The 21,485-nt window shown below is 44.2% G+C and overlaps 1 protein-coding gene across 1 annotated transcript in view; it reads right to left on the bottom strand.

Moving 5' to 3' along the window:
• Positions 1-3,214: 3,214 nt before the first annotated feature.
• The window catches only part of LOC146632883 (dedicator of cytokinesis protein 3-like), a 247,985-nt gene continuing 229,714 nt past the window's right edge, over positions 3,215-21,485 (bottom strand). Inside the window, exons 27-55 of the mRNA XM_085353604.1 lie at positions 20,234-20,380; positions 18,880-18,978; positions 18,700-18,794; positions 18,512-18,587; positions 17,722-17,822; positions 16,119-16,177; positions 15,879-16,027; positions 15,702-15,787; positions 15,515-15,541; positions 15,067-15,162; positions 14,566-14,626; positions 13,587-13,680; positions 13,354-13,502; positions 12,291-12,377; positions 12,079-12,183; positions 11,472-11,613; positions 11,168-11,334; positions 10,485-10,571; positions 10,173-10,352; positions 9,681-9,764; positions 8,609-8,725; positions 8,161-8,291; positions 7,261-7,405; positions 6,977-7,058; positions 6,763-6,881; positions 6,326-6,413; positions 6,109-6,228; positions 4,558-4,643; positions 3,215-3,916 (exon numbers count right to left, since the gene is read on the bottom strand). Coding sequence (XP_085209730.1) covers positions 3,215-3,916; positions 4,558-4,643; positions 6,109-6,228; positions 6,326-6,413; positions 6,763-6,881; positions 6,977-7,058; positions 7,261-7,405; positions 8,161-8,291; positions 8,609-8,725; positions 9,681-9,764; positions 10,173-10,352; positions 10,485-10,571; positions 11,168-11,334; positions 11,472-11,613; positions 12,079-12,183; positions 12,291-12,377; positions 13,354-13,502; positions 13,587-13,680; positions 14,566-14,626; positions 15,067-15,162; positions 15,515-15,541; positions 15,702-15,787; positions 15,879-16,027; positions 16,119-16,177; positions 17,722-17,822; positions 18,512-18,587; positions 18,700-18,794; positions 18,880-18,978; positions 20,234-20,380 — 3,681 coding nt within the window. The remainder of the gene's footprint in view (positions 3,917-4,557; positions 4,644-6,108; positions 6,229-6,325; positions 6,414-6,762; positions 6,882-6,976; positions 7,059-7,260; positions 7,406-8,160; positions 8,292-8,608; positions 8,726-9,680; positions 9,765-10,172; positions 10,353-10,484; positions 10,572-11,167; positions 11,335-11,471; positions 11,614-12,078; positions 12,184-12,290; positions 12,378-13,353; positions 13,503-13,586; positions 13,681-14,565; positions 14,627-15,066; positions 15,163-15,514; positions 15,542-15,701; positions 15,788-15,878; positions 16,028-16,118; positions 16,178-17,721; positions 17,823-18,511; positions 18,588-18,699; positions 18,795-18,879; positions 18,979-20,233; positions 20,381-21,485) is intronic.

A 21,485-nucleotide genomic window follows, 5' to 3' on the forward strand; every position in this document is an offset into this window, starting at 1 on the left:
GTATGTTTATGGTGGAGAATTCAAGCAGCGGGCCCGTATCACTGCTCACACAGCTCACGCCATGCGTCGCGGCAGGAAATGCACATGTGCAACAACTGTCTGAATGATGGCTGTTGTTCCATGTAGCTTACTGGGTCAGTGAATGCAGCAGACACGTTCACTGAGTGAATGGGTTAAATGCAGAGAGGGATTTTCCCCACGGGGACCAATAAAGCACACTTTCTTTCTTCTTTCTTCTGACATTACAGGAGCTGAATATTTAAAGTGGACCCGCTCTGCTCATTTCGAGCTCTATATTTTGATGTTTGGACTCTACCAGAGGAGCTTTGTATGACTCATAGTTAAAAATAACACTGCAATGTGTCTGAAACAAGCTGCTTCAGTGCCCGTCTCTTTAGACTGGCTGCTCTTTGTAAACAAAGCTATGGTTGTGTTTACTGCGCACATCCATCCTGGTGTGACAGAGTCAGAAAATCCAGAACTGGTCGACTTTAGTAACTCCTGAAAATGATTTAATGGATGAAGTAAAGTCTGTGATGGTTCTAAACGTGCAGACGCACTCACACACAGTCTCGTCGTTTCACTGAAAACAAACCTTCAGCTTCTCTAAAGCAGCGAAAGCCATTCGAGGCAGAGTGCGCACTCAGGTCGCTAATCCTTAAATCTAAAATGTCTCAACCTGACTCAGTTTGTCATCGACATATTTTTATGTGATGCCTATATTTACTTATGCATGTATCCCCTATTTTATTGTTTCTGCTTTCAGCCCTTTATGTAGACAATGTTGATTTGATTTATTTCGTCGTTGTTCTCTTGTCTTAACTTTTATTTCGTCCCATCTCGCTCTTCGATGTCCAGCTTCCTGTTGAAATGTATTTTTCTATTTTTGCCTTTCTGTCAAAGCACTTTGCAAAGACATCGTGTTATTATTATTTAGCCTCACAGGGGAACAGTTCTGTGTTGGATTTATCTAAATGTAGCTGGGCTTAAGTTCGAGAAGGTGATCGGACACCAGGCAGAGCACAACGAGGATTTCAAATAGCCATGTGAGCTAACGGCTGTTCAACCTAAAAAGGGGGCGAAGTGATCAGGATGACAGTCTGCTCACAATCTGAGTGCTAAATGTAAAAAGAATATTTAAAACAAAACACTAAAGTACAAAAGTATGACCCTTTGCAGTACTTTTACACGTCTACTACTAAATCCTGCTGATTCAACATCCTTGGTGTTCAAAGTGGTTTCCTAGACTACAAAGACATCAGTGCACAGTACAGTATTTCTCCAGTGCTTCCAGTGCTTCACCTCACAGTCTCTGTTCAGTGAATGAACATGCATACAAAACAGTACCCTGATTAAAAAATGTACAGTCATTACTTTCATAGAAAAAATGCCAAAAAAGGTGTATATGTACTTCAGCTAACATCCCTAAAAATACCAGCAGTCGGACGCCTCGCACATATTTACAGGTTCCTCCGCTGAACGCATCGTCAGCTTTAAAAAACCCTCAGAGCAAACTGTCCCTCGCTCCTGTTTTCAGGAGCTGCAATAAAACCTTCAGCTGTTGTGAAGTGCACATCGCGTCTGATGAAGCGGCTACTGTCGGCTCAGAAAGCCATTTGCACATTTCTTCAATCAAAAGTATAACGACTGAATATAAATTATATGTATATACTTCTTTATACTGTATTAAATGTATCTACATTCTCTCTTACTTAAATATAAACACTTCTCATCTCTGTCGTTTATCTTCAACATTTCAGGAAAAAGTGACTGAAAATCTTCGAAAGCCGTTGCTCTGTTTGCATAAAGCATCACTTAAAGGTACTTTCTGAAACTTCCTGTTTACTAAGATTAACAAAAATTAACAGAATATAAATACCAGCTTGACTTTATGTCCTAAACTATGTGTTTTCTGTTAAGATGTCAACCGTAGTCAAATGAGGTCCCGGCCGTACTTTGGTGTGTTACCTTTTTGTTCAAACGCTGCCCCCTGGTGGTGAACGTTTTATTTACATCGTTACAAAAAGTACCTCTACCCGATGCCTTTATAGCCGCTGTTTACGTGACAGAAATAATCATCATTAGTTATTTGCTTTCATTTTGGTCTTTTGTTTTCATCTTTTTAAATCATCTAAATCAGTGATTCCCAAACTCAAAGCTGCTAAACTGGAGTCCACACGAGACTGACCTTTGGTCCCCTCGTCCCACATCGAGACAGTGTCCCACATTTTGTTCACTGCAGGACAGGCACTTTCCTAAAGTCTGGCTTTTATCCAGTGGCTTTAAAAAAACTGAAATACAGGGAGACTACTTAACTGGGTGAAGTCAAAACAAAGGAAATGATTTTCCTTTCTTAGTTAATCTGCAGTGATGCAGAAAGGAAAACATGACATTAAGTGACAGGTCAATTATCGGGACAGCAAAAGTAAATATAGTAAAAAGAATATATCACGGACAATAACATGAAACTTCTTATTGTGCTTATTGCGTCTGCTCAGCGAGGCAGGAGGGAAAGTCCTTCACAAACCTGCAGTTTGTCCTTTTATAGTTTTTTAGGATATGTGAAGATTCCCACACAAATAAACTCCAGCTGTTGTAAAATGTTGTATCATTGAGGTTCATGGAATCTGGCCACCCTGCCTCTGGAGGACACCCTGCAGTACCTTCACAGCCCACTAAGGGGCAGCGGCCCACACTTTAGGAATCACTGATCTAAATATCCTTCAGTATAACATCCCTGCTTTGACCGTTCTGTGTCTATAGGTTTTATTTGTACATAAATAAAAATGTTTTTAAAGTGCCGTTTGCCTTTAAATCTTCAGAGCGAGGCTTTTTTTTATTTGACTAGAAATCCCTTCGTAAAATCACGGGTTCAGTTTCAGGTGTAATCATGAATTTAGTGAAAAAGCTGAGCAGCATTTTCTCAGCTTAAACCCCCGTCTGCACATATAAGAAGTAAAGAATCAGGATGCAGTGACGTGAGGACTGTTTGGTTGAAGGAAACACGTCTCAGAGGTCAAGGACTCGTTAGCCAGATGGAGCGTGCGAGAGCAGACTGAAACCTTTAGCGGTAACTGGAGGACAGCTGGGGGCGATTCAGAGCTACCCTCAACTTCATGACCCAGTTTTTAGTTTGGCTCTCGCTCTCACGTCTTTTCTTTCTCTCTTTTGAGAAGAGTTTCTTGTCTGTCCCTATAAACCATGAGGGGGCGTCCTACTCCTCGCCGATGCCGTGCTCCCACGCCACTTTAGCCTGCTCATCCTTGGTGGCTGCGATTATGGGCTGGGAGATCTTGCGTGGCATGGGCCGCGGTGCGGGAGGTGGAGGCGCTGCAGACTGGCTGATCAGGGAGTCCTCTTCAGGGATGCAGCCCTCTCGGAGGTAGGGTTTAGGGGGCAGCGCCGGAGGCTCATGGAAGTGGTAGAGAGGCGGGTGGTGGGGGATGTAGTGTGGGTGGAAGTGATGGTGGAGTTGGTGGTAGTAGTGGGGGTGTTGTGGGTGTGGCAGCACATCCTGCTGCTGCATTTGTTGAACTCCGATGGAGGCCGAACCCGGAGCCTGGGGTTGGATTTGGGACCCCACCTGAGCCGGGGTGACGCCTCCCGGGGCAGAGTGGCTGCGGCAGGGCGGGGGCTTGACTCCATCCAGGACTTCAGGTTCGGAGATGCTGTACCTGACGGGCTGGTAAGGTGAGTCGAGGTCCTCCTGGTCGGTGGTCCAAGCCTGGCTGCTGGGGACGGACTCCAGGGTGTCTGTGCGGCTGGCGGTGGGGTCAGAGGAGGAGGCGGGGCCACCAAAGTTGCTCTCACTGAGGGAGGAGACTCCGGAGCTGGCACTGCCTGACAGGTTGGAGTTACTGCCATCCAGGATGGACTGTGGACTGGTGGGCGAGGCAGGTATAGGATGCAGGGGAGACTGGAGAGAGAGGCGAGGGAGAGTCACACAAACAATCTCTAACACAGAGTCTGTGATTAACAGCTGCGGTTTTATTAAATATGTTTAAAGTCTGTTAATATTTAACAAAGCAGGTCGATCACATTCTTTTCTCCTGCATAAACATGAAGATCACAACTTATTTACAATGAATGTCTTCTAACTAGAATCACATCTGATTGAAGTGTAGAAGCAAAACAATGACAGTGCACATTAACAGGCATAGTTTAAACTATAAATATACCAAGTAACACAGAAAGCAGGATTCTGGAGTGTTTGTTAAAAAAGAGGAAAAAGGAAACATGAAGCCAATAAATCAAATATTGCTGATGAGCTTAGGAACAGGACACGAAGGTTTACAACTGAACAGAAAATATTTTGTCTTTGTCGTAACTGTTGGTGGATAAACTGTAAAGTTATTTTCAGCTGGTGTTGCAGACTCAGCTGTGAACACTGATGCTTCATTTAAAAGAACAAAATCATGGACACAAAGAAAAACACACAGACAGTAATGTGCACTGATTTGTGAGTGCATACACACACACACACACTAATGGACAGACAAACTTCATCCAGACAGACAGCAGGCATGAGGAGGAGGAGGAGGAGGAGGAGAAGGGTACCTTTCTTAAAGAGCGCGCGGGGAGAGCTGGAGGGAGGTCGCTGACCTGGTGGTGGAAAGCGTCAAAGTGCATCGACAGGTGTTGCCCTACAGGGGGAGACACAGCAGGACTGACTGAGAGAAACTCGCACACACTCACACACATTTCAGACCAGAGAGGAAGAGGAGGTGGGAGGAGGGGCAAGGGGGAACAAAGGTCAGAGAGTGGAGAACAAGAAGGTAGAGGCAGGTGGGTGGGGTTAAAACAGGAAAAGGGGGGAGTTGGAGCAGTGTGTGGAGGAGGGGAGGTGTTCAGCTCTGATAGCATTTAAGTTGTTTGATTGCAGTGGTATAAAGTGTGTGTCTGCAGTGAAAACGAGATCAAATTAACCAAAGTTCACTCTCAGAGAACGCTTCCTTTCTTTCTCTCTGTGCTTCGAGCCCTGCAGACGTCTCCTCTGAGGTTGCAGGAACCACCAAACGCTTCATAAACACTTCATGTACCTGAACTTTCACTCTTGGGACTCAAAGGTTTGAATAACGCGATTTACAAAACCGAGAATGAGTGTTCGGTGGTTTTGAAAGGTTTCTGTGAGGGACTAATACGAGTCTGCGTCGTCACAAATACTCCTGAATGAAAAGCAGAGCTGCTTTGAATCCCCGATCATAGAGGTCACGGAGAGGAGAGGCCCAGCGCTATTCTGTTAATACTTTCTCAGCCAATCAAAGCACAGCTTGCATAAAGGGGGAAAACGGCTAAAACAGCTGTTTTCAGACAGAAGACAAACTGAGAGGCTGCACCGAGACTCACCATTAGATACACGGGGATCATGAATCATGCGGAGCTAATCTAACGGAGGTACTAATGAACATGACAGAGGAGATGAATCTCCTCTGAATCCTGCTCAGAAAACAGAGTCATGTCTTCTGACCCGGTGCTTAAAAAACAGATTCAGTTCCACAGCCAGGAAAACGTTACAGAGTCCCCCGCACAAACACACTGCAGGGGAACCTGTGGGGATTCCCCACACACAAAAACCGACACACGCAACGATGCACAAGAATCAACGCTTCGCTCTCGCACAACAAAAACCCAGCAGGCGTCCACGGATGACACTTTCTGGGCTAAAGGCGTTCAGTTGCATGGCTTCATGTCCAAACTTGGTTAAAAAGTGGAGTTCAGTAAATATCTAGTAAACATTGTCTACATTAGACGTTAATTCTGTAAGTCTAACACTGAAGTGTTTGTCTGTAGCTGTGAGCTGTGTGTGAGGGGGACAAACGGTACATTCTCTTGGTGGTCATGATCATCCTGCATGTGTGGTTCTCCCTGGGTTGCATCTCACTGACACACTCGTGCAGCTGTTTTTAGGATTATTGTTTCACAGTACGAAGGTTCAAATCCACTAAAGAGGAAGTCCTTTCATGTTTCAGACGGTTTTAGATGTAAAAGAATGACATAAAAAGATTTAACGCTTCAGCATCTGGCAAAGTTTGATTTATGCTTGGTGGGAAATCAGTGCACAATACACACACACACACACGCACACACACACACACAGTAGTTTCATACCTTGAGGCAGGTTGCGTGGTGGAACAGGTGGTGCCATGACACTGCCAACGTGGGAGGAAAGGAAAGGGAGGGCTTCTCTGGTACCGCTGTCCAAACTCCAACTGCTGGGAGTGGTCAGGACTGGAGGGCAGAGAGTGAAGACGGGTGGAGTGGAGAAAAAAAATAGATGAGTTTTACAGAAATATTCTGTATTGTGTGTGTGAGTGAGTTTGCCGACCTTTCTCAGCCACAGAGAGGTTTGGGTCGCTGCAGGGTTTGCATGGACCGATCACCTGGTGGAACAAAGCTCGCTGGAAGTTTGGTGGCTGAGGAGGAGACCATGAGCTCGTTAGAGAGGACCACAGCGATCACCTGAATCAGACTTTAATCCGTCTTCAGCTCAGTAAAGAACTGAACATGATTGCATTCGAAAATATTTAGAAGAATATCTGAAGGTAGGTTGAATCCATGAAAAGCACCTGCAGCATCACAGGTCAGCTGATCACAGTGCAGCACAAAGAAAACTAATCTTTGTGCACAAAACAAGAGCTTCCAGTTTCCTCTGTCAAATCCCACTTTACCCTCTGCATGTGACGTACATGCAACTTCTAATAAATCAAATTCGTCAGACAACTGTCACTGCTGTCGTTCAGGATCCCCCCTCCACTGCTTTACCTGTCCATTGTCTGTGATGTTGGTGTACATCGCGCTGCTCGGCCTCTCTCTGTGCGGCGGCAGCAGCATCAGCATCTCTCTGTTGTGTCTGTATTTGTCAGGCAGAGACGGAGAGCCGACTGCAGACGGACAGATTACAGAAGTGAGACATGTGTGAAATACAAAATATCAGAAAGCTAAATATAGCTTTAAAAATCTTCCATGGGCCGCTAACCTCTGATGGTTGAGGGGGCGGAGTTTATCATCTGAGAAGGCGCAGAGTGGGTGGAGCTAAGACTGGAGGAGGACGGGCTCGCCTGCAGTTCCAAGAAATTCGAACGCAGTATTGTACATATAGATTACAATAATGTGAGGTATTTGAGCAGTGATGCTCAGCTGTGCAGAAAAAGCTGGACATGATAATATTACAGAGTTTTATATTCATGTGTGATATATGGAGTGTTTCTTGTTTCTTGCAACAAGTGCGTTTCCTCTCTGCGAATCGCGTTTTTCACTGACCTGCATGCGGTAGAAGTCCTCGGGGTGTTCCACTACCATGCCGTCAGCCAGGATCAGCAGATTGCCAACGTTTCCCATCTCACTGGAGTTGTGAGAGGAGAGAGAGGAGGAGGAGTTGCGCACAGGAGTCAGAACAGCTATGGGACTGGGAGGAGGGAACGAAAGGAGGAAAAAAGAGGAGAGGAAACAGGGAGGGTAAAGAGAAAGAGGGCGGGGGGAGAAGAGGGAAATTCCAGGTAGAAGAAAAGGAAGGAAGGAAGGCAGGAAGAAAGGAAGGAAGGCAGGAAGGGGAAGGGCCAAGCAAACCAAAAAAGAAGAAGCGAAAACCAAACAGCCAGCATACATGAGGTGATGCGGTGAGAATGAGAGTGATGGTCAGCCATGAGCATGCAGGAAGCACCATGCAGGAAGCACGATGCAGGGTGGTGTCGGTGAAGGATGAAGGAGAGAAAGAGAGAAAGAGAAAATGGCAGACTTTCAGAAAGTGCGATGTGAGCAGAGGACAGCAGAGATGCTGCGAGGAACTTCTCAAAGATCACTAATGAGACACAGCAGGTGAATCACAGATGGAGGTGAAGCCAGTGAGAAGACGTGTGCTGACTGTGAAGGATGGTTTCTGCCGTGTTCACCACATTTAACAGTTTCAATTAAGAATAAGATAAAAGTAATTAACTGCTTTGTCTCTCTTGATCCGTGCCCCTTTGACCCGACCCTCTATGCAGACTTAGAGGAAACTGACTTTGAGGATTTTTTAAAACCTTTTCAACATGTTTAGAGACCCTGAATGAGGTTTTGATGACATGGTGGTGCAGACTGAGGAGTGTATCAGGGTGTAGCTGAATAAGATTAAAGCAGGAGAGTCTAACGGGCACTTTAAAAAAGTCTCTGCGTGTTGCTGACCTGTGTCGGTGCATCAGTTTGAAGCTCTCGGGGCTCATGGGGCCGTGAGTGGCCAGGATTCCTCTGGGTGTGTTGGGCCCTGAACCGGACTTGTCTAAACCAGGCAGACCCTGCAGAGACACATAGAAGCACTGCTCTGAATATTCACACTGCCCTCGGGTGTCCACACAGACAGAAGAATCACTGGTTGGAACGGTAAAGGTAAAATTATGAACAGAGGTGAAATGTTCAATGAGATTCTTTGCAGTGACGTAGTCTCTAAGCTTGGTGCACACTAACATGCTCTTTGAAGAAGAAACGAATCCATCCATCCTTCCAGCATGTTTACACCGTAATGAATCTTCTTCTACACTCGTTCATTTTGGTTCATGAGCTACATCTAACAACAGCTCCGCGTACGTATTTGTACCTCCTGAGGTTGTAATACTATATTATTTTGTGTGCTCACATGGCAGAGGCTGCTCCTCATCATCTGGAACTGATCTATCAGCTTCTTGTGCAGGGGACGCATTTCTGGGTGCACCAGCTTCTCGTGCACAGCCAGACCGACTCCCAGGATGTGAACCTGTGTGAAAACCAGTTTTTAAAAACATCAGCGGATGAGATGAAGAACCCTGTTAGTATGAGCAAGAATGAAGACGAGGTTGTTGCTCACGTTGGTCTACAGACAAATCCTTCCTTTGGAAAACTTAATGCACGTGTTTCACCTGCTTTACTTTTGCCTGCTTCATGTCAACAAATGTTTTTCTACTGGATCGAAATAATCTGACATGGGAGAGGGGGCGAGGTTAGGGGGGGCATCTGCTCCTATCAGCAGCTGGGGCTGAAAGTATTAGCCCCCCAGGAATTATGGAGCATTTTGCTAAACTTCTTCCCAATTTTTGCAGCATTGATGAAACTTGATATAATCAAAGATTCACCAAACCTGTAGCTTTTGGGACATTTTGTAATATAAAATACATTTTTAGTCTTTATATCAAATATAGTTAAAAGTAGGGTTGCCAAAAATATTAACATGTGAATGTTTGTTTTCAAAAAGAGCGGCACATCACAGCCTGACAGCCCGGTGACTATTAATGGCCACGGGGCTAATCACTCATTTCTTTCTTGTTTTGTATCCATGAAATATCCTGATTAAACTTAAACATTGTTATTTTGTTAACAGATACACTATAAAAAACAAAGACTTGTTGTTAATGGTCATTTTCTTTCCTTCAGTTCAGTGAAAGCATGAATGATAACGTCTGCATGCAGATATATGAAAACAAAAACTATAGATTCAACTATTACAGGATTCTGAGGTTTTTCTTCAATCGTGACATTTGTCTCACGCTAAAGGTCAAATTCTCCACATGGTTCTATCTGAACACACTTACAGCTCTATATGTGTTTCCACTGAAGCACATATAGAGCTTTAATTTGAGTATATGGAGCCAACTTGGTCTATTTGGCATCTCAGGACAAAAAGGCAGAGCTGTGTTATTAAAGCTCTGCAGGAACGTCAGCAAACGACACCTCACCTGCTCCTGCATCAGGTCTTTAAGCTGTGTGATCTTCTCAGTGTCTTCAGGGTGGCTCGTGATGTACTCCTTATCAAAGAAAGCCTGCAAACGAAGGAAAAAAGCAAAGTCAAATTTATGGAGCAGTACTGTGGCATTACATCATCCCAAAACACCAAACCTTATAGAAATGAACATTTTTAGTCCATTTTATACATAATTTGTTCGCACAGATTCAGAGATTATGCGCACGGATGACAAACTGCTGTGCTTTGTAATAAAATACATGTTCTGTACTTTTGTTTATAAAAGGAAACTCTAACATATCACTGAGGTTAGTGCATTCTGGACCGTTTGTGATGCTATGTGTGGATAAAATAACAGTGGTTTAATCATATTGTGGCCCCTCCTTCACCTGCCTATAAAACTGCCCACTGTGATGCGCTGTAAGATTTTACTGCTGTGACTCAGCCTCACGGGGGCCGATGACATGAAATTCCCTGTCTGTCTGACCTCTTGGTATCTGGCGATGCCTCCGTTAACAGCAGCGTCGATGACCCCGTTCAGCGTCATGCTGAGCAGGTTGATGTTGCCGTGCAGCTGCTTGTGTTGGTACTGGCTGATCAAAGTGCGCAGCTCCTGGTTCTTATTCTCCACCACAGAGATGGCGTTTTCTAACGGGCTCACCTCCACCTGAGAGAGAGACGCAGAGCGACGAGGAGCCAAAGTGAGAGACGCTCAGATTACTTCGTAGAATATATCATAACAGATTGTTGTGAGTTTATGGATCCTGTTTATCTTTACAGATCTCTTTCATGTGCTCACCAGCTCTCTCTTCTCCACTTCAAACCAGCGGGAAATCCCGGGCAGAGGGTGGGTGAGGATCAGAGTCGTCCTTTCTATCCACAGACTCTGAAAAACACGACAAGCAGGGAGACAAACAGTCCAGACTTCAGGAGGTTTGATGTAACATCAGCAGCCATCGAAATCTCCTGAAATATCTAATTAATGTTGAGAATCCGGTTTATTAATCATCTAAACTTCAGTCAAAATGAGCCATGCTGGCTGAATTTTCAGAGAGCTTCAGAAAAAACCCGGCAGATCTTAATGAACTGAAGCAACGCTGTAAAAAAGAGGTGGATTAAAACCCTCCACAACGATGTGAGGGAGTCGCAGAGTGTTTGATGCTGTAAGCTGCTGAATCACGAGGAAGGTTGAAGGAGAAACGATGTCTCTACTGTCAGGGATGGAAATGACAGAAAGCAAAGACAGACGAGGAAGATGTCAGATAAATTTCACAGGAAGGAACTTAAAGAAATGTAAAACTTGGATAAACAAGGCAAAAAAGGTTTTTGTAATGAGTCACTGGATATAAATGCTGTAAATTGTGTCATTCATAAGAATATAAACAAAGGCAGGTTCAGCTGGGTTGCAGTAAGTAAGTGTGTTGAGCTGATTCACTGAGTATCTAATAAAAGAATAAGAGGAAAAAGCACTTCCTGTCTCACTTTGAACTCATTGTCTCGATCTTTGGGGCCTTTGTGGAAGGGCCGGTCGTAACGGAAGCGGCGAACGTTGTTCACTCGATAGAAGCTCTTAATGCGGTCCGGTACTCGGTCCATCTGAAGGACGGTCACGCTGTCCGGCACCGGCGTTACTGCGTAGATCTGGAGGTCTGAGAGGAGGGAGGTCAAAGATATAACTGAGAGCCGATAACACAGCAAACAAAACGCTTCCATGGACGTCAGGCGTGGATTAATATTTAAATCGAGCGGTCTTTGGATGAACATCAGCTCTGCTGCTGAAGGATACACTGTGCATCACACTGCAGGATGGCCTCGTCTGGTTGATTGGGGTGCTGCATTGCAATGGCTTGCGGGAATTCTCCCAGCATCCTTTGCTGGAAGGCTTCTAACCTTTCGTAGTCATGACCACGGCAGACAAACTCTTTGTTCTAGAGGGAACGAATCAAAAACGAACAGAAAAGATTAAGATGTTCATTTTTTAAAGCAGAAATCTTGAAGCCACCTCTTAAGTAACAAAACCTGCAGTTCCTGTAATGACCACTTGAGGCTGGATCCCAAAATGCTCTACAGCAGCCGTGAACATGTTTACTTCTCGCTTCATAACAGCTGTTTACTGGGTCACTGAATTCAGATGTGGCAGCTCAATTATTAGCTTGACCAAAGTCCTTCTAGAAACAAGTCCATCCACCCTGCAGCCATCGAAATATCCTCAGAGAGTTTGTTCACTTTGCCCCAAAATAAAGTTTTAAAAAGCTTTTTTCCTGGAAGGCGTACGTCTTCTTCTGTGAGAAGTGAAACCATTAGAGCTTTCATTTTCTTTTCTGATGGAAAATTACTCAACTTCAAATAGAGTTAACGTGCATGTGTAAATGCTGCACAGTGACATCACTCACTCTGAGGAAGAAAGGGAACTTCCTGCCGTAGAAGCCGACCCTGAAGAACTCGGGCTCCAGGCGCTGCTGCTCCATGATGTTGTCGTAATAGGCCGCCTCCATTTTCTGCAGGTAAAGGTCGCGGGGGGAAGATTGTGAGATCTAATAATTAATATGTCCTTATCATATTAAAGATCTAAAAGATTCTTGATGTGAGTGTTGTTGGGGCTCACCCGTATCCAGCTGAGACTTTGGTAGTCATACAGGGATTCGTACTGGAAGGCCAGCTCCCTGCACAGAGGAATGCCGTACTCCCAACACTGAGGACACACAAACACACAAAACCATGGAGGCGCTGATGTTTGAAGCAAAACCACAACAACTAACAAACTGCCTTTAACTGCAGCGAGCTGATTGGTTACCAGATAACACTTTACATACTGACCCCGTGCTTAACAGAGAAGACGCAGCAAGTGTCTAATATGAAAGTAGTTGCTGCTGGCACCTTGTAAAACCAAGACTGGCACCCCGGTGTTAGATAAGAGAACATACCTTTATTAGTCCCACAAGGGGAAATTTCATAAGGCTGCTGACCTATTGCACGCAATGGCGGCGCCATCTTACCCTGCGACCATACATACATTACACAAACATCACATGGGGAAGACAGGTCAGAGAGGTATAACAATGGAAAATGCACCACATGAGGAAAGATAAGGAGAAAAAAAAATGTGCACATAGCACATGAAAAAACTCTTAATACACCAAAGAAACACACGACGAACAACAGGGGCGGGTAAAGGGTGAGAGACAGCCAGTGTAGACAGCACAGCCGGGCCTGCGTGCGCTGGTCTCCTTGATCCAGCGTCAGCATCGGCGGGGAATAAGCGTCGAAGGCGTTTGGAGGGGGATGAGTGTATATCTGCATGTGTGTATATGTCTGTGTGTGTGTCCAGAGTTCAGCTGAGACAGTGTCCTTCGCCCTGCCAGGCTAAGCAAACAGTCTTCCAGCCAACCCAGGTGGCCTTGCATAGAATGGGAAGAACAGACTAAACACAGTCGTTATCAGGGTGTTGTTGTTCAGCTCCAGCCTCGAGACCGCAGCTGACGCCGAGAGGGGATCCGCATGAAGTGATGGTGCTTTTTACTTTAGTGCGAACAACTCATATGAATTTCAAAGCTGTTCTAACAGTCCGACACTGGTCTCTCAATCTCCCGTTGGAGAGCCGCGAGCTTCTCCATTAATGAAGCAGCTCGTGACCTCTAAAGCCCACGCTGACCGTGTCACGCCCTCACCTTCCCCTTGTTGAAGTAGTGGATGACTTTCCTGCAGAGTCCCTCCTTGCGGTGCCACTCGGTCTGAGAAGGATAATGCAGGAACTCCTTCAGAGGACGCTCGTCCCAGTGCAGCAGCTCCCAGTATAACAGCAGGGTGAACGCGGCCTCTGCAGACAAACAGCCCAGAGAGCGTCAGCCTGGTGTTTGTCACACGTTCTGCTCGTGTCCACGAGTGACTGATTCTGCTGTACCTGTGTAGTTCTCCGCCTGCAGATGCATGTCACACAGTTTGTGGATGTAGCGGATGTACATCTCCTCTTTGTTGATCTCTGACTTGTAGAAGTTCTGAGAAGAAACAAAACAGACAATTAATGCACTTCCTGTGTTTATGCACTGATTTAAACCTGGGATGCCAAACGCTGCAAATACCCACTCGATAGGTGTGGAAATTTCTTAAAGAAGGGCAGAACTTAACTCAAGGCCAAGGTCTGAATCATCTTCATCATTTTCATGGACCTATTTATGGCATACTGTACCAAACCTATATGTTAGTTTGTTTGTTTGTAAAGGATCAAGTGTAGACCAACTGAATGTGGAAAACATGAGAATTATTCTTGAAGGCTGTTTATTTAGAACTGGACGGTTTAATAAATGTGAAGCAGCTTGGAAAGAAAAGTGTCTGGACTTGTTTAAGTTTTCTTGAAGACGTTTCACCTTCATTCAAGAAGCTTCTTCAGTTCTAAGAACAGCTGGTGCAGAGTCCCAGATTTCAGCCCATGGGGGCGTCTCCAAGAGGGTCAATGGCCGCCATGTTTATGAAGTGACTGTTTCCAATGCAGAGGTCTGATCCTGGCACAAATAGGAGAGCTGTCCATCTGCACATAAAGGTCAAAGGTCACTCTCTCGAGGATGCCAATGTTCACATTCTGGACAGAGAGGACAGATGGTTTGAAAGAGGAGTGATCCTCGTGTAGAGGATCAATAGGGGGTCCATGACCCTCTTGGGGGGTCACTCCCATAGGCCTTAAATCTAGGTCTCGACAAGTTGCTCTTAGAACTGAAGAAGCTTCTCGAATGAAACGTCTTCAAGCAACTCAAAGAAGTGCAGACGCTTTTCTTTCCAAGCTCCTTAGACTACGATGACTGGATGACTGAGAAGCTTCACAGACAATAAATGTGAACACTTTCTGAACTCAGTATTTTAGTGATGTCGCTGATTTAAAGTCTTACCAGGAGGTTAACTGTGCAGCCAATCTTCTTGTTTTCGGTTTCATCTCCCTTCATACAGTCCCTGAAAAAATGAAACCAAGTTTATAAAACTTCAAACTTAAACCTTCCACACTTACTTATGAACCTCCGCTTTTATTAACTTGGGTGGGTGTTCTCATTTAGCCCAAGCTCCAAGACACTTTTTCCTATGATAGACGTCACAAGATGCCCAACAAGTTTGCAAACAACAAGAAGACTGTTTTTGAAGACGGATATAAATATAGATACTGCAGGTAAAGGAGGGTTACTGCAGGGAACGTGACTAAGTGCTGGTATTCTACAGACAAAGACTTTTATATGATGGCCCCGTATATGACCTGGGTCTCACAGTGTTTAAAGTTTCTTTGCTCAGTTTAAAGACATTTCAAAAGCACAACAACAAAACCAAACTTTCTATGACTTATGGAGCATAAAGTACCACAGAATCATTTATGTCCTATGAATACAAAGGCTTTACTGTACCGGTAGTCGAGCAGCCGCTCCATCAGTCGTGTGACGGAGGTAACGAAGGAGATGCCCGTCTCTCTCCACGTCTCCTGCTCGATCTTCTCCAGCAGGCTGCAAGAAGCATGCAACAAATTACACACTGGAAACAGTTTAAACTGTGGGGACAAACCCACCACGTGCGTCTGGACATACTGTGTGTAAGCACATGTGAAAGTGTGTCGACAATGTTCTACTTTAAAAAGGACGTCAAAAAAGTTCAACAAGAGCAATAAATGAAGCCAAATCTGATGTTTCGTGTTTTAGTGTAACGTTTTTGTCCTGTGTTGTGAGCCATGACTTCTCCATCAGGGAGTTAACAAAGGCTTCACTGAAGGTCCAACAGACTCACAACAATGTCAGGTTAGCAGATAAGAACAGTCAATGTTAGCAGCGTATATCTGCCCATGTGCAGGGAGTGTCATACCTGGGGTAAGGCCCAAACAGCTGGGTTCTAGTCCCGCAGCAGACAAAGCAAACACACAAAGAGAGTGTTAGAGCAGAAAACTGAGAGTTAATTTCTGTTATCAAAGAGAGAAAAGAGCAGCAGGGCAGAGGGATTCGCTCCAGGTTAAAAACAGAAACACGGGGATGTCAAAGTCTGCGTTCCTCACAGCAAACCGAAGAGCTCCCTGTAGTTCTCGTCTCCTTTCCCCTCCGACACCAAACTGTCCAGCTTGTCAATCAGCTCAGCCTCCACCTGCACACACGTACACAAACGCTCTGACTTCCTCTGGTTTTCTATGAACGACCTGAACAGTCTCTGCACAGCTGAGCGTGTGCTCCTGTACCTGTTTGAAGTTCCCGTTCTTGCGCTGCTCCCAGTCCATCATGTCGTGGAAAATCGGGATCATGATGTTTCGCACCTCCACCTGCGGGACCAGCGTCACTCCCAGGAACGGACCAATCATCCCGGGAATGAAGTGGATCTTATTCTCACCTGAAACACGTTTCAAACATGGATCCAAAACCATTTAATCAGTCAAACTTAAGTCGGACACAACAGTTTAAACCCGACGAGAGGATCGTACCCAGATTCTGCCACATGCTGAAAAGCTCGTAGGTCATCATCACTCTCATGTCACCGTATCTGCAAACAGATCAGATCTTCAGTCACTTTACTTATTGGATCAAACAGTCTCTGTATTACTGACTCTGACTCAGTAACAGCTGTTATATTTGTTTGAAGTGGTAAATCTAATTTTATCGTTTAAATTAGTTTTCCGATGACTCAAGCTGTTCACTTTCTGACCACACTGAGACAATTTAACAGCAAAAATACACATTTAAAAAGAAACAGAGTAAAATTTTAATCTCGACTCCCTCATTTCTTAATATGCATCAGCCTAGTTTTGCTCTAATTCTGACAATTCTTGGAAAGTGAAAATGAAAAGTGGAGGAACTTCCAGAGCCCGAGGAGACGCTGCGGTTCCTGGAAATATTTTGTGGAAAGAGCTAATGGAGAAGGGAAATAAGCTCTTCCTGGATTAAATGTTTTTCTGCAGGAATGATAAAGTAAGTTGGCATGTTTGGATGCTTCAAAGAAGAAAACTGGCTCTCTGACGTCTGTATGAATGTGTGTGTTGCCACGTACAGAATAGAAAAGATGTTTGGAGGACAGTGCAAAATCTCCAACAGAGGAAAATCTCATCGTAGCACATCGTTCAGATTGTTGTCAGACTTCAGGCACTGTGGATTATGGTATTACCATCCTGCTCTGCTAACATCAGGAAAGGTTTCACCATAAGATAAAAGTGATGAAAAGAACGATTTATAATCACCTTCCCTTTAAAGTCGCCTACAACACCTGACTGTAAGCCACACTGTGGATCTAATAGAAGAACATCCACGGTGTGGTGCATTTTAATGACAATGACATCAGTGAAACAAACAGCACCGTGGGGCAGCTGTTGTTGTGATTGTGTGCTATATAAATAAAATTGAACTGAATTGAAATTAGAGGTCCTCGCTGGTTTGGTCATGATAACAAACAAGCGTCTGCTGCCACAGCTCAGCTTCATCTGATGTTTCACTTCGATCGTCCACAAAAACCCAACAAATAACCAACTTAGTCTCCTTCAAGCCTGCATGTGCAGCTCTTACCTTTGCAGTGTAGTGTCTGTCCATGCAGCCACCCACTGATGACAGTGATCTAACCCTCACATACTCATCAATGTGAAACACGGCGATGTGGACCCAAACCAACACAGCAGGCACTACTGTTTTTTCCTTTAATCTGTCAATCTTTAATTAATGGGAACATAGCAGGAAGTGTCAAGTTTACAGTTATTACAGTGAATTTAAAAAAGGAAAACTGGGTATTTATATTTATTTTGGTTCACTGACATAAACACAAAAACTGAATGAATGAACTGAAAGAATTTTGTTTTCTTACAAAAGCAAAAGAACATAAAAAAAACAAGAAAATATCTTTTACCCTTCAGTCAAAGGTCAGATTTGTCATTACATCCTGTCTGATGGAGCAGCTGTTACTGTTTTATTTTTTTTCTTATCTGTGTTTTTCTTCTCTTTGTGTGTGTGTGTGTGTGTGTGTGTGTGTGTGTGTGTGTGTGTGAGCGTGTGTGTGTGTGTGTGTGAGAGAGTGAGTGAGTGTGAGTGTGTGTGTCCCCTTACTTGTCTAAGACCTTCTTCCTCTTAGCAGGACTCAAATTTTCCAACTGTAAACTGGGCTGGTTGATGTAGAGCACCGCCAGGCTGAAGTAGGAATTCCACACCTGCACACACACACACACACACACACACACACACACACACACACACACACACTGCTAACGCCACGTTTTCTTTCTTTGCAAACGGCCCTTTGGTCGCAGCTTGCACAGTGATGCAGCCCTCACTCTCACTCTTTGCACTCGTCAGTTTTCACATAATGAAGTTATGAAGTTGACATTTTACAAAACTTCAGCCTCACGTCTGTTTCAGTAAATCAGCGGCTTCAGTTCAGTCTAACAGTGTTTCAGCTTTGTTTCATGAAACCACAAAATAGTGACGATATAAAAGAAATAATCTGAATAATATTCATGATTTCGAAAAACAACATTAGTGTTAGTAGTGAGGACACTCAGAGAGGGGAGGACGGCAGCTTTGTCAGACGCTTTTTGTTACACGTGGTCGTTTCCACTGTTATCAGTCACTGTGGTTTGTGCGCACCTGACAGGGTGACGTTAAGTTCAAACTCAAAATTAAAATTTTATTTGTTACACACATAATCATACACCGTACGACATGTAGTGCCCGACCATTAAACTAAACTACAGAAACTGACAAGATTTATAAAATTTACAGTAAAAAATTTGCAGTTAAATAAAAAAGGGTCTAACAGATGTAAACAATAAATTAAGAATTTAACTAGGAAATAAAGACTAAACTGAGAGTTAAAGGTAAATGATAAAGTAGGAGTTACCTTAAAGTCAAAGTCGGCTTCTGTGAAGTTCTTGTGCAGAGCAGGAGAGAGGTACTGCACTGTGGTCAGGATGATGCTGCACAAACACACACATGCATCGCTTTGATATTTACTCCAATGATCCAGCAGCGATCGGACTCAGTCAACACTCGTGTATTTCCAGCCTGTCGGGTAAGTTGGTGTCTTACTTGCTGGTGAGGAGTCTCATGATGTTCCAGTCTCGGGGGAAAATGCTGAGCTTCATCAGATTTCTAAACACACACATGATCTTCAGCAGAAACTCCTGAGCAGAGGGAAAGAGACGAGAGCGTGGATTAAAGATGAAACCTCTCCCTGTTATGTTTCACAGTGAGTCAGGACTTCCGTACCTTCAGCTCATCTTTGCTCTGAAAGTTTTCCATCAGGTGCTGGAAGTGGATATCTGTCATCTGACGGAGAAGCGACAGGAGGCAGGACACGTACTCTCCCTGCCAACAGGAAGCAGGGCACAGTCATGTAAGTGCATGGAAACACAAAGGAGTCAACAGTGAGGTGATGCACCAGGATGAGTCGGGCTCTTTCCCAAACTGACCCCTCTTTATCAGCCTCTCTGCTGGCACCACTTTATGTGTCAGTAACTTTTTCCAGCCTTCATGTAAAGATAAATCTGCAGCGCCACACGCAAGACACGAGGAAATACGAGTTCACTCCACTTTTTTCTAAAGGGCGCTAAATAATTCTCACTCACGCAAACTTCATCAAACCTCTGTGTTGATCTACTGCATTAAAATGCTGAAGTTCAGAGGATGGATTCGTGTTTGAATCTAGTTTTTGTCACCACCTAAAGAAAGATTGTAGTCTGTATTAAAATATGATGAGTGTGAAGTGAGACCCTGCAGGAAACCCGGCGCCTCCATCTGAGAGGAGGAACGACGAAGGAGAACGAAGCAGCTGATCCAAAATAAAAACTCACAAAATCTTTCTGTGTGGCGTCGACACCAATAAGGCATAAAATGAACTGCATTACACCAAAGCATGACATAAACGATAAAGTTGCAAGAACGTTTTTAACATGATGAATTATAATTTCTATAAAAGTTTTAAATACCTATCTACTAAACTTTAACTATCAATTTATCGTTTATAATGACATAAATAGAATATTAACAAAAACAGTTTGTAAACACTTCTTTGGACTCTTTTGTTCTTATTTTTATTCATTGCTTTATTTATTCTTGCTTCCTGGTTAAACAGGAGGGCAGCAGATGAGCAGACTGAGACTGAGCCAAAGATGAAATGAATGTAAATGAAGGTGAACAGTCAACAAAAATGCATCAAATTTACAAAATACAAATGAACCCAGACGACTCAGATTCACACATCTGTGATTTAACTAAGATATCGTTCTGCACAGTAATACAAATAAAGATGGAAGGTCTTTAACGCATGCACAAAGAGACGTAACAGCAGGATGGGTCAGTGATGATGATGGTGGAGTAGGAGAGGGCAATATTGACAAAACCAACAGTTTTCATTTTTATTTTAACACTTTTTGCTTCTCTCAAATCTCCCGTCTTTTATTTTGTTGCCATCATGTAACTGTACGACAGTATAAAGGGACAACAAAGCTATAACATGAATATAATATTGCCCTGCCCTACAGCAGACAGACAGTCAGACGGATGCAGGGTGGATGAGGGGCCGGGAGGTGACGTAGTAGTAGTCGTATTGTTAGTTACTAACAGCGATCTCAGCGGTGCACTGCGGACAGCGTTGACCCCTTACCGCCTCCTGCGATTGGCTCTTGCTCATGATTGACAGCAGGGTTTGCAGGAGGACGTCCAACAGGGACTCCACCATCATCTCCACCTCCTCCTGCACCGACGTGTCCTGGAAGAAGAGACGAAGGAAAGGAGACATAAAGAAAAGGAAACCAGAGCAGAGAAATAAGGACAGCTGCTCTCTGTGCGTTTCGTGTACTTTTATATAGGTTAGTGTCCAATAATGAATTTTGAAGGTTTTAGGAGCTTTGCTGCAGCTGTGTCTCACACATTCCTGCTCCTGAGAGGACAAACCTGACTGAAGGCTCACTGCAACACTAAACATTCACAGTACGTAATGGAAATAAACACTGGTTTCTCACTGGTGCTCACGAATTTCAGTTTCAGTTCAGATCAGATGAAAGTGTCCAAATACTTCAGAGACTTCAGCACCAAAAGCAACGCCTCAGAAGAGAAGAGCGTCATCACTGAACATCACTCGTTTCATGAGCCGTTAATATGTTTTAACCTGACAGCGGTTTGTTTGGCCTGCAGGGGAACTTTGAACGTTTCACTACTTTGATAACAAAGTTCCTGTTAGAGTTGGCAGTTTTTGTCCTCCTGTGAAACTTTTTACCATGTAAACATTTAATAAATGAAGTGCTGGTTTTATTCCAACTTACTTGGTTACGTCTCCATTACTGCATTTGTTCTGCATTTTCTTTCTGATGATCTTTTATTAATTATACTTCAGCCACAGATGATAATTAGGAGTTAAAGTAAATCATCGTCGCAGCACAGGGACACGGCAGCATGAGCAACTTTACCTGATAAAACTTCTGAAAGATGAACTACATTCAATATTTTCTTAAGCATCATCTTTGGTGACTGCACCCCCACGCACCCCTGCAACATCATCATCAAATTTGCAGATGACACCACTCTGATGTGGTTCATCACCAACGATGATGACACCGCCTACAGGGATGAGGCCCAGCGACTGTCAGAATGGTGTAACTACAATAACCTCACCCTAAACACCAAGAAAACAAAGGAAGTGGTCATGGACTTCTGCAAAACAAGAACTGACCCCCCTCCCCTCTCCATAGATGGTGACCATGTGGAGAGGGTGTCCTCCTTTAAGTTCCTCGGCACCCACATACCTGAGGACCTATCCTGGTCCACAAACACATCAGCCCTAGTAAAGAAAGCCCAGCAGCGCCTCCATTTCTTGA

Source organism: Diplotaxodon limnothrissa, linkage group LG5 (assembly GCF_057381915.1).
Source record: "Diplotaxodon limnothrissa isolate DT_005_m linkage group LG5, D_limnothrissa_male_GT1.1, whole genome shotgun sequence".
Lineage (NCBI taxonomy): Eukaryota > Metazoa > Chordata > Actinopteri > Cichliformes > Cichlidae > Diplotaxodon > Diplotaxodon limnothrissa.